The sequence below is a fragment of the Pipistrellus kuhlii genome, unplaced genomic scaffold, assembly GCF_014108245.1.
Source record: "Pipistrellus kuhlii isolate mPipKuh1 unplaced genomic scaffold, mPipKuh1.p scaffold_m20_p_11, whole genome shotgun sequence".
NCBI classification, from domain to species: Eukaryota; Metazoa; Chordata; class Mammalia; order Chiroptera; family Vespertilionidae; genus Pipistrellus; species Pipistrellus kuhlii.
Genome location: NW_023425416.1, coordinates 14,708,921 through 14,721,216, shown reverse-complemented (window position 1 = coordinate 14,721,216; position 12,296 = coordinate 14,708,921). Strand labels below are relative to the sequence as shown.

At 40.6% G+C, this 12,296-nt stretch overlaps 1 protein-coding gene across 3 annotated transcripts in view; it reads left to right on the top strand.

The window, feature by feature from the left end:
- CACNA2D3 (calcium voltage-gated channel auxiliary subunit alpha2delta 3) overlaps positions 1–12,296 on the top strand; it is a 773,665-nt gene that overhangs the window by 216,792 nt on the left and 544,577 nt on the right. For all 3 annotated transcript variants that reach the window (XR_004986777.2, XM_036430835.2, XM_036430833.2), the window contains exon 4: positions 6,506–6,565. Coding sequence is in view for 2 of the 3 variants with exons in the window: in XM_036430835.2 (XP_036286728.1) it covers positions 6,506–6,565 (60 nt within the window). In the remaining variant the exon portion in view is untranslated. The remainder of the gene's footprint in view (positions 1–6,505; positions 6,566–12,296) is intronic.

Genomic DNA, 12,296 nt, shown 5'->3' with positions numbered 1-12,296 from the left:
AACTGGTTTCTCCGGTGGAAACAAAGATAATTTGGTATTGATCGTGACTGTGTCTTCTGATGTCGACTCCAGGCTTAGTTTGTCTTGTCAAAGGCTGGTGTAGCCTCCTGTGACCTGAAAGAGACAGGAAGGGGAGGAGGAGGGCTCCCACCCAGACAGAGATGTGTTTGCTCTACTGCTCTGTTACCTGCTTTCTCTGGAAACTTCATAGATTAGCTTTTCTAATCCACTTTGAAATGTTTGCTATTTCTAAAGCCAAAGCAATCTTCGTGGCTTTCAAGCAGAAGGTCATTTTATACAAAATGTTCATTCGTGTGCAGCAAAGCTTCTTTCTTTCCAAGGAACAAAGAAATAATGGAGGCTCCTTAAAAGTTGTTTTTCTCTAAAGAAACGATCATCTTGATAGTTGGTGAATTATATGGGTCATTTCGATTGGAATTGCAAAGTAAAAACACTTGTATCAGGAAGGATTACTAAATATCATTAAGTTCTCAGATAGGACTCTGCCGGCAGATTCAGCATGTCAGAGTGGGAGGGGAAAATGAGTTGGGTTTCTTCTTGTTAACTGTGTCCATCTCTCCAGGTTATTCCTTTGCTCTGGTCTTGCCTGATGGTCACCCAGCCAAGGCTGTGGCCTCTGTGTAGGTCTCTGAGGTCCAGCTGTTTCCAGAACTTTTCTTTTGCCTCCAAAGCTTTGTTGACAATGTTTCCATTGTTCCAGACTGGAACAATCTGTCAGCATCTTTCCTTCTGGAAGAACCTCCCTTCTCCTGTAGGGCTCAGCCTAAATGCCACTTCTGGGAACTTCCTGACCTACTGCCATGTTCTTTGTCATTCATCCCTTCCCATGAAAAGCTACTTGCCTTGTGCTTGTCCCTCACCCTTCTGGAAACCGCCTCCTGTTGTTTCATGGCTCATGGTAGTAGGTTCCACATTATTGAAATCATCATTCAGTAACTCTAGCAACAAAAGCAGCAAGGATTAATCTACACTGTTACAGAGTGATACAAACTCTATCCTCAGTGACAGAAGAATTGATGATGTACATTTTAACATCTTTTTATTTTTTTAGCTAAATGTTTCCTGACCTTATTGGAGAGAAGAGTGCTTGAAATTAGTCTCATTTTGCCCAGATTACTGGAGACATCTTTTGATGTGCTGTTGTGCTGTGCTTATATTCATTTTAATGAGGATGGAGAATTTTCATTTTGTTTTAAAAGATCCACTGAGTTTGAAATCTGTGAATATAGAGAGGATATGGGTGTTCTCTGTCCTCACCTCTGTAGATGGTCAGCATGCAGAGATCAAGCCTGCCAGGAACCTTGGCGCTAGGAGAGCATCAATCCCATGTACATAGTATTGTAACTCTCATTCCATTAAATGCTAGTCCTTAGGACAGAAGGCACTAAATCCAGCGTGAGGGACAGAGGACGTGCCACACCGGGTGTGCTTGTGGTGGAAATGGTTACTTCTCTTGGATCACTCCTTTGGGCTATTTTCCTTCACACTTAGTTCTTATTGATTTGGTATTAATGACAATTCAAAACTGTCTCCAACTTAATCATCATGCAGCTTAAATCCATGTTAATGATTATGGATTTTCCCGGTTATCCCCTTAGTGGAGCTTAAACAGTATTTAAGAAAGAATTATGTATTCATTCTAGAAAAAATGGCAATAAAAACCCTGGTGTGAGTATTAAATGTATTGTTGCAAAACATTCAATGAAAACCATTAAACATAGTAAGCGCTTTGGCATTTTCCAATATTCCATTATAACAGCATTTACAAAGCAACACTTTTCAGCTTTAGCAGGAGAAATAAAAACGTCCTTTTTTTTTTTTTGGTTTTAATATTTTTTTGCTTTAAGAGTTTTGTCCATAATAAACCCTCCGATTTTAGGACTATTTATTGAAACTTTTCTCATTTGTACACAATTTGCTCATCCTGATGGAACCAGTAGGAGTCCAACAGTAGGTCACTGAGGCTGTGTGATTACATTTTCCATTCCCTCCCACATTCGTGGCATCTTCCTTTCGTTCCTCCTAGAAAGCCAGAATGACCGGGAACAAAAAGATGAAATACAGACAGAACAAAAGATTATTTTCTTCTTCTGAGTGAATTTTCACTTTGACCTGGTGTCCTATTCCCCCCTGCTGGACCACTACAGGAAGTTTGACCTCTAAGATGTCTTTAACTCTAGTCTTTATTCCAGTGCTTTGGGAGAGGAGATGGAAGACAGCATTCTATAGTGTTGTAGGGATTATGTGGGGTTGTTGGAACAAGAGATAAGATGCGATATTAAGTGAAATGCTTGAATATCCCTGCTAGTCCCCTAGGCAGTGGTGACTTCACCCTGACAATAAACACTGTCCAGGGTCCATGACTTCTAACATTTGTTATTTATAAAGGTAGCTTTTGTTTACATTTATTTCACTGAAAAGGAAGAGTGATTTAGAAATATAAAAGTCAATGAACAGTACATCAACTTGTGAATTACAACATTGTGCATTTAGGTGCTTTGTTCTAATTCCAGGGTGTATATCCCAGTGTATTACATTTATATTGAATAAGGAAAACTGTCAGCATTAAAGGGCGAGGGGAAAATTTGGCATTAAAGGGGCTGTGGACAAAACTTTTGTTCTTCTTTCCCTTGCAGCACACTTTTGAATACTAGTCTTTAAAGCCATTTTTATTTCCAGTGTTCAGTTTTAATTAAAAACCACAGTCACAATTCTATAGCCATCTGCACAACCGAAAGGGGAATTCATGAAAGAGAAAATTAACTTATTATTATTAAAAGCATATTGCCTTTCTAATAGATATAATAGAATAACAGTTTTCCTCAGGCTTAGTGGCAGCTTTTTATATAATAACTAAAATATTAGCACATTTAAATTGATTTTTTGTACCTGCAGGTGATAATTAAACTTATTTTTAAAACATACTTAATTTGAATTAGATAGAGATATTTGTGCAGGAAAGAGACATTTTATGCTATTTACTTACTGGCAAGCATCAGAGTTAAAGTTGAGTTGTCTTAATTAAAAAAACATATTGATTTTCTAGAAAGAGGAAATGTTCTGCTCATTTATGCATTCATTGGTTGATTCTTGTGTGTGCCCTGTCTAGGGATTGAACCCTCAACCTTGGCATATTGGGACAATGAAATGACCAACTGAGCTACCTGACCAGTGTGTCTTGATTTTTAAAAATGATAATTTAATTTATTTTTATTTTATTAACAGGGGAACCTCTATCCACAGAAGCCTGTTTTAGGCAAGTTTATGACACATGATTTTCTTCTTAGATACAATTTTTTAACTCCTTTATTTTTATATGAGTGTTTCAGAGGAAAGATAAACAATCCTTTGTTCCTTTCAAAAGGTACACAATTCTTGATATCCTGCTTGTCATTACTGTTGTGCACAAAAGCTGATCCTATTCTTGGGGTTTCCTCCGGAATTCTCTCGTAAAAAATAAGCCTGTCTCCCACTGACATCAGGGTGCAGTTGGGATAACCCCATGGTTGATTGTGGGAAGAGTATATTCTTTCAAATAGCTCTGTTCCAGAGTACTTTCCTGACTCTTATTTCCTAAGCTTTGCAGTGAGTGTGATCAGAAATATGATTGTGATAATGAAGAAGGCATGCAGCAACCTAATTTGAAAATGAACCTAACATTAAACTGGCCAGAAGGGTTCAGATTCTCTTGTACTCACTGCTCCACACTGATAGCAGTATTCTGGCTAATCTCAGTGATTAGTACACTTTCATTGAATTGTTTCCAGTGTGTTGCCTGTTTGTACCCCATGCATTGTAGTATTTGTGGTTGAAATATACTTCACAATATGTTTATATTTCGTCATTTTATATGGTGTGAATGATATACATACAAACACACAAATATAAGAAATGCATTTCATGCTATGCTCTGTCATGATTTTTATTTGCCTATCATTTCCATCTTGTTCTCTAATGTGTTGGTCCTATACTGCTTTTGTGTTTTTCTACATTTCCAATTCTTCACTTTTTTTTTCAATATTATCTGTCCGGGTCATTGTGAAATTAATTTGTTTCTATCTTTTGATCATTTGTACATTTTGTGGACATTTCTGGATTCTCAGAATGCTTAAGCACCAAGATAAAAACAACCTCTATGTGTTTCAGTAAATACATAATAAAAATGCATGACTTTTAGATCATGTAAATGTTCAGACATGCATAATGTTTACACACATTCAATATGTGACTGATTTTTATGATACATGCATACAATTTTTAAATCTATTACAAATATTAAAAGAATAAGCTCTCAAGAAAACATTGATTTGATATATCACTGTCAGTCACTCTGTCGGGGTCCACATCGATCCATTTGCAAATTGTGTGTTGTGATCCCAGGAGATTGACAAGCTTCATCGACTGGGACAATTCTGAGAAAACCACCACCCATTGAAAGCTGACACAATATGAGCTTTGGACCAACACATCCAATCTACAGAGACTGTGTCTCTTAATTTTCTTTCCCTCTGTGTCTCATCCTCTCCATTGTATGCCTCTCTTCTATAAAATACTTTATGTTTTATGGTGAACATACATGTGTACCCAGGTTTTGAAAAGATACATGAGAGTTGATGCACCTCGGAGGACTGGTGGAGCTCATTCAGGAAGACATCGGGGTGAGGTATGATCTGGGCTCAGTGGTGTTTTTAGCCAGTGGATCAGCCACCAGGAGAGCTTGTTAACACAGACCGCCAGGCCCACCCCCAGAGCTCTCAATTCTGCAGGACTGGAGGGGGCCCAAGAAGGTGTATTTCTAACAAGCTCTCAGGTGAAACTGATGCTGCCAATGGGGGACTACACTTTGAGAACCTCTGCTCCAGGGTCACCTTTTCATGTGCATAAGGTGAAGAAATGACCCGGAGAGGGGAAGGGTCTTGCCCCAAATCTCACAGTTGTAGGGTGTTGCATCGTGGCTGGAGTTAGAACACATTCTTCGGTCGCCAGCCCTGTCCTCTTCCTGGGGGCTATTCTTCAAAGGACCAGAGATGGAGAAGCCACTTTCTGACCACCTGCAGGGAGTGTGAGGTGCCAGATTATCCAGCTCTCCAGATTCCTGTCTGCGACAGCATGGTCTCTGGCTGGCCTATCTCTTTCCTTGTATGCCCCTATGAAGAGAGAAGACTTTAATGCTCTATAAGGAGCCCAAAGTTACCCAGCCATATTCAACCTCTTCATTTCTTTCTTTTTTAAAAAAAATATATTTTATTGATATTTTTTTACAGAGAAGAAGAGAGAGGGATAGAGAGTTAGAAACATCGATGAAAGAGAATCATCGATCAGCTGCCTCTTGCATGCTCCCTACTGGAGATGTGCCCACCACCAAGGTACATGCCCTTTACAGGAATCGAACCTGGGACCTTTCAGTCTGCAGGCCTATATTCTATCCACTGAGCCAAACCAGTTTTGGCACGGTGGCACATTTCTATGTCCAATTTAATAATTGTTTATGGAACATTTATCTGTGGATTTGTGATCATTTAGAGATTAATACCAATGTTATCTTTTTTGTTGTTGTTGTTGAAACATGTTCTTTTAAATTCAGGTCCATATAATGTCAAGCGGAAGCAAGTTAAAGGTAGCATGGGCTACAAGATTAACCATGGGAAAAACAGAAATGGTTGAATTCTTATTTGGATAGAAAGATTTTGCTCTTAGTTCAATGAAATTTCAGTGAAATATTATTTCATCAAATAAGTTTTCTGCAGTATCTTCTTGTTTGCATTTTCTTGGTGGGAAATAACTTACTGGCAAATTCAAATTAAAGTGAAATGATTTTGGTTGTTGAATAATTGTTAAATGGAATTTCATTAAGTTGTTTTCATAAGAATATGAAGTGGTTGAATTTAGTTGGCCAAGAAGAATAATTGTATGTTTAATTTCAGTGATTTTATTATTGGGATGAAGATTGTCAAAATGGCATTGATGTCCCATAAAATTCAAATAACTGTCACCTGATAATTACATACTGGAACTGGGTGCAGAAAAAGATTGACCTTGATTGAGGCAGGCAATTAAAATAAGTAGTGTTTTTCAAAGCATTGGGGAAGTTAGTCCATTTAGAATTGAAGTCAGTTCAGTTCAATAAATCTTGACTAAGGGCCCTCTCTGCCCAAGGAATGTGCTTTCTAGGTAGGTTTTGGAGTCTATATCTGGCCTCCAGGGCCAATGTCTTTTATACAAAAACGGATGTGGAACGTGTGTGTCTTTATACACCCATAACAAGAAATATCTGTTGGAAGAATTATGGTTGAATAATGAAGGCAAAAGCTAATTTTGACACTGATGTTACCATTTTCAGTGTCATGGGCGTCAAGGTACCAGTCACAATGAACATGATATTCTCTGTCATTTGGGGGCAGCAGAGAAAGCTCAGTCTTTTCATATTGTGGGATGGGGTCCAGGCCACACTTGTAATCTTTCCTGTTGCTTTCTGTCTTTCCAGCGCCTGGTGGAGGCTGCGGAAGAAGCACACCTGAAACATGAATTCGATGCAGACTTGCAGGTACGTGATTATAGTTCAAATTCATTGTTTTCTGCCAAAGGAGGAACACTCAGTGTACCAGGAATTCCAGGGGTCAGTGGCTGGGAAAGAAAGGCTTTGAGAGGATGACACTGAGTTGGAATAAATGTGTCTATTTTTTGATAAGGCAAGACAGGGAACTCAACCATTGTCCACCATGATAATTGCAGTGGGATAACACAAGCTCATGCACATAACCAGATTTTGATGGATTCCTCCCCAATTCTGGGAGAGTTAATCAGCCAACTAACACTAATCACCAGAGCTCTTAATGGTAAATTGATAAGATAGATAGCAGAATATAGACATTTCCTTGGCTTACGCGATTGAAAGGAATGTTGTGATGGATCTAATGTTAAGTTGACTTTTAATTATATCTAAAAATTCAGTCCTTCAAAGATGTGGGATTTGAACATCCATTTAATAAATTTCATGTAGTAATCACATATCTAATCATGGCACCCTGTGTCTGGTTGAGAAGGCTTTTGATGTTGTCTTGTAGAGAGAAAACATAGTAGTAGGGGACAGTGAAGTGAATAATACTTGGAGGTTCCTTTGTGTCTCTCCTGGAGGAGATTTTATCTGTATTGTCGCTCTTGAGTTGTGTGGCCTCTCCTTACTTCTAGAAAAAAACAGAGGGAGTAAACCTGAATCCTTAAGTCTGTATTTCGATAGAACATAACTCTTTTAGTGGTGACAATTGGGAAATAGTGATATATGAAAAAGTTAAAGACAGGAGAAAGAAAAGATAGTGATACCTAAGATAGGCTTTGGCTGTATCTCTGTCCCATGGGTCTACCTCTTGTCATCATTACTGTCTACCTTGGTTTTCTTTTTGCCTTGTGGGTAAAAGCATGAACACTCTACTGTGGTAATTGATGGAAGTTTAATAAAGGGAATATTTACAAATGTGTGGTAAATGAAACCAACATGTATAGTGTTGTACCCCAGGTCAAGCCACACTCCTGGTCTGAAGGAGCCAGGGGACTGAGAGGTTTCTAATAGCCAGGGAGAGTAGCTATATGGAAAGGGTACTTGATAGAGGGGTGCCGCCATGATGATCTGGCAGTTTTGGGGAAAGATACCCCAACAATAATCTCTAGACTTCTTATATCTTGCGGGTACCCACCATCGGCTGAATCCACATGCCAGTATAGTTGACTTGATTCAGCCTTCTGGGTGAAGAGGGTGAAGAATAGGTCTGAAGGGGAAGCAGAAAATGTCAAATCTACTATCTGGGGTTCATTTTTAGTCATAAACCCCAACATATGAAGCAAATAGAGCCTGGAATATAGCCAAGCACAAGAAGTTGCAGGGGGAGGTGGAATTGTTCTAGTCACTGTTGGTAACATTGGAGAAGGATGGGGAAGCCAGCTCAGGTTTCTGAGCAGAACTGCAAGAGAAAGAACAGAGAAATCAGCTGAATCTAGCAAGAAGCATTGTGCTTCCTATAGCTACAACCATGTGGAGGCTCCAGGAAGATCCAGGGCCATTTACTGGCCACACTGACTTCCGTGTGCCTGCTCTTCGGAGGATCTGGACTTTCTAGAGTGGCCACGGCGGGTTTAATGAAAGCATCAGGAAGCACCTTTGTAAGAGTGACGATTGTAAGGATCTCTTGAATGTGTTGCCAAGGAAAAATTGTCTTTCTCTCCTCAGGAGTTCCTGAAGCCTTTTCTGGAATATTCTGGTACTAAATGACAGAAACTAATCTCTTATCAACTTAGACTATAACACTGAATAAATTAAGAATCCATGAGTCTACTCTGATAATAAATAAACAGGTAGATAAAAAGATAAATGCATAAATAAATGAGGAGGGAAGCTCTTACAACCTCATGGCAATTAATAACTATAGAAGAAATGGTGGAGTTAGAAAATTATGGTATTGATTGATTGAGATAAGAATCTTCAGTTGATACTAAAATTAGCAGATAAAACTTTGATGAAGAATAGGACATTGACAGTCTTAAAGCATCCACCCACAAATTACTCATTAATCACAAAGGAGAAAATATCAACTTTATTAGGGGAAAAGCTGGCAGACACTCTTTTGAATAGGTAACCAAAGTTAACATCATCAGTGATGAGATCAGATGATATTAGAGTCTCCAGATGTGATAACCAGGGCAGATGCAATGCTGCTCATGTAGAATTCTTTCACAGCGTGTCTCAAAGATGTACCTTCATCTAATCATGATAAAATGCCAGCAGGATCTGGACTAAGGCATATTTCACAGAGTAACTGGCTGGACAGTTCAAAAAAGTCAAGGTCAAGAAAGACAAAAAAACAAACAAACAAACAAACAAACAAAAACACACCACAAAACAAACACAAAACAAAACAAAACAAAAAAACACCTAAAAACACTGAGTACCTATTCTTGACTAAAGGACATTAAAGACACATGACAACTAAATGCAAAGTGAGACCCTAAACTGGATTCTGAACCAAAAGCAAAGATTTGAATATTGGCTATGCATTCAACAATAATATTGCATCAATGTTGACTTTCCTGATTTTGAGCCTTGTATTGTGTTTATGTAAGAGAATGTCCTTGTTCTTGGGTTTCTCTGGACTAAATATTTGGATCCATCGGTCCAATTGGAAGGAGTAAGTTTGCAGGAGGGCAAGAGAGGATTCTTGGAAGTCAGGGCTGTTTCGTAAAATCTGGTGTTTGTGTCTCCCAGTCAGTTTTATGCTGAGACCAGTTGTCTAGTCCAGGCAGATGGGCAAGGGAGGGAACACTTTAATGGACTTTAGGGGATTTCTGTTCTTCAGCTGCGGAAACATGTTCTGTGGTTTAGCGCAACTAACCTTGATCCGCTCGCTCTTTTTTGTTTGTCTGGAGCTATTGTTATCTTCCCAGAGTGTTCTGACTTCCTTCCCATTATTGAAGCTTCACAATAAAACCCTGCTGTAGCACAAGCGGTTCCTTGTCAGAGGCAGTCCTGTAAACACAAATGCAGCCTTGGAGTTCTCTGGGGGGGAAAACAGAGCACGAGAAAATGAGTCTCCGAAGTGTTACAGCTTTTGTTTTCCTGGGAACAAGGATGGGGGGCCCTGCCGTCTGTTTTGTATGAGGACATGAGAAATATCAGGGGCTCAGCTGTGGTCTGAACACAAGAGTGGATGCTGAAATAACCAGTCCATATTGCAGAGTGTCCTTCACTGCCCAGACCTCAGTCCTCCGTGAAATCTCCCGGTCAGAGTAAACCGCGCGCTTTCGTGGAAGGCTGAAAGAGAGAGGCCTTCCAGAGGATGGATGTGCACTGAGGAATGCCCAGCGGCTTCCGTGAAGGTTTTGAAGCTGCAGGGCGGTGCTAGTAAGCACTAGTCTGTTAACAGCTTGGGTGTCAGCCCCGTTGCTGTTCCTGGGGTAGCAGGTCTGTGCACGGGCTCTGAGTTTATGGCTATGACAGTCCATTAGAGCTGATCAATTGTTAATCTGGGTTCTGCTGACCTCTTGGCAACCCCTGGCAGTGGATTGTTGATATCAAAAAAATTTCAGGCTACCATCTGCTCACCGTAAAATAATGCTGAGAAGGTCTCCGCACGATTAGCTCAGTAAGAGCAAAGGGAGCTGCGAGCTTGTTTTTTAAAGAATGTTTTTGTGGAACTTCCTAACCTGTGTTGTTTCATGTTATACAGTCTGAGCCCTCTGCTCTCCAAAAACCAAAGGGTTGATGCATCTGCCCGTTCTTTTCCGTCAGCTTGGAGGTTTTGTGCCACTGTACCTCCATGTATTTTAAAAGTGGAAGTTTTGTTTTTCTTGGCAGAATCTTCGAAAGTTATCACTGGAAAGTTATGGTTCCTCTGTTGCCAGCATTTTGTTTTTCATTTGTCTCTCCAGAGGTTTAACACTTTCCCCAGGGGTTTGCGTATGGCCTGGAAGTTGGCAGTCCCTTCTGTAAGGCCCCTAAGTCTGGCATCAGGTTGTTATAATAGTTCCTAACAAAAACTGTATCTGCCAAAAGCAAAACACAGCCTTTGAAGGGCAGCGCGTGTGAGCAACCGCAGTGCAGCGTCCTCCGGAGGAAGCACGGCTACCCGGTGGTCACTGGCTGCAAAGCTTGTGTGGATGCTGGTGTCATCCCAGCCTCTGGTGTCCCCTTTAAGATGCCCTCCATGGGTTCTCGATGGGCCTTTTGTTCTTTATTCCCTGATACCTCCATTAGGGCGACTTTCAGTTATAATTGATGTCAACACAGGCCTTGTTAAAGTGGCATCTTCCCTTTTATAGTTTGTGTTTTGAATGAACATAGGTTTTTAATGTACAGCACATGTGAGGTTAATGATGGTGATAAAAACAGAGCTTTAGACACTGTCTTAATTATCACGCACGATTATTTTAGGGTTTCACCCTCATTATTTTGATGGCAAAATCTTCCTTGGGCTTGGGGCGGGGTGGTGGGGATGGATCCTAGCCCTGATTATCTTAGCTACTGATGGATTTCCAGAAGACTAGGTCTACACATGCAGTATAACTCAGACTCTCTTCCCCCTCTTACTTTTCCTTTTTGGGTTTTCTGCCAGCTATGAAGAAGACCTAAGTTTTTTTGTTTGTTTGTTTGTGTGTTTTTTTTGACAGTTTACTAAAAACTTGATTATCTTTGAATGGAAAACATATTTACTTTGAAAACTGCCTCAAATAAGTGCCAATTGCACAGTCCTGGTGCACAGTGGGGAAAATTGTGGTTTTGAATTGTGTATCCTGCAGAAGCCTTTTCCATTACAGCGTTTTCTATAGTATACTAGAGACCCAGTGCATGAAAATTCATACACTGTAGGTGGGGCCCCTAAACCAGATCTGTCCCCCTTCACAGTCAGGAAGCCCTCATGGGCAGGAAGCAACCCAGCAATCAGGGGAAGGCAATGCCCCCAACACACCTCTGCTGCTGCCACTGCCAGCAACACAAGCCTCTGCTGGCCCTGGTTACCTGAGCCTCAGGTGGCCCTGGGCAGCTGGGAAGCCGGCATCTGAGGCTTACCTGTGCCTCAGACTGGCCCTGGGTGGCTAGGAGGCAGAGGGTGGGTCTGGCTATACCGTGTGCCTGCCACCTCCCATCCCCCCACCCTCCTGTGGGGCTGAAAGGACTGGAGGACTCTGGCAAGGCTGAGAGGACTGGGCACTGCCATCTTGTGGCTACAGGAACCGTCATATTTGTGATGGTGTGATGGTCAATTTTCATATTCCCTCTTTATTGATAGGAAAAAAAAAAAGCCTGGTGACAGTCCAAGGGATAATGAAGTGGGAGTGGACACAGAGGCTCTGGAATTGGAAATGGAGGGTGTTTTGTTTGTTTGTTTGTTTGTTTTTTTAATGTATTGTTATTATTTTTATTTTTGCAGTTTGCTTTCAATATTATTTTGTATTGGTTTCAGGTGAACAGCACAGTGGTTACACCATCATATACTTTGCAAAGTGTTCCCCCTGACATTCCCAGTGCCCACCTGGCTCCATCCATAGTTATTGACTCTGTTCCCTCCGTGGTGACTGTATGGAGACAGCTGGTTGGTTCTGTACAGTAAAGAAGAAAGATGGGGCTGCACCTATCGGAGAAATCAATGAGGAGAGGACATTTTCAGGCTCTTTGTATTAAAATCAGTCTTTTCTCCTGATACAACTATGGGGCATGCCTCTGGCTTTTTTCTTTTCTTTTTTCTTCTCCTCTCTTTTTATCAGCTTGGCAGGGGCGGTCACATTTCTCT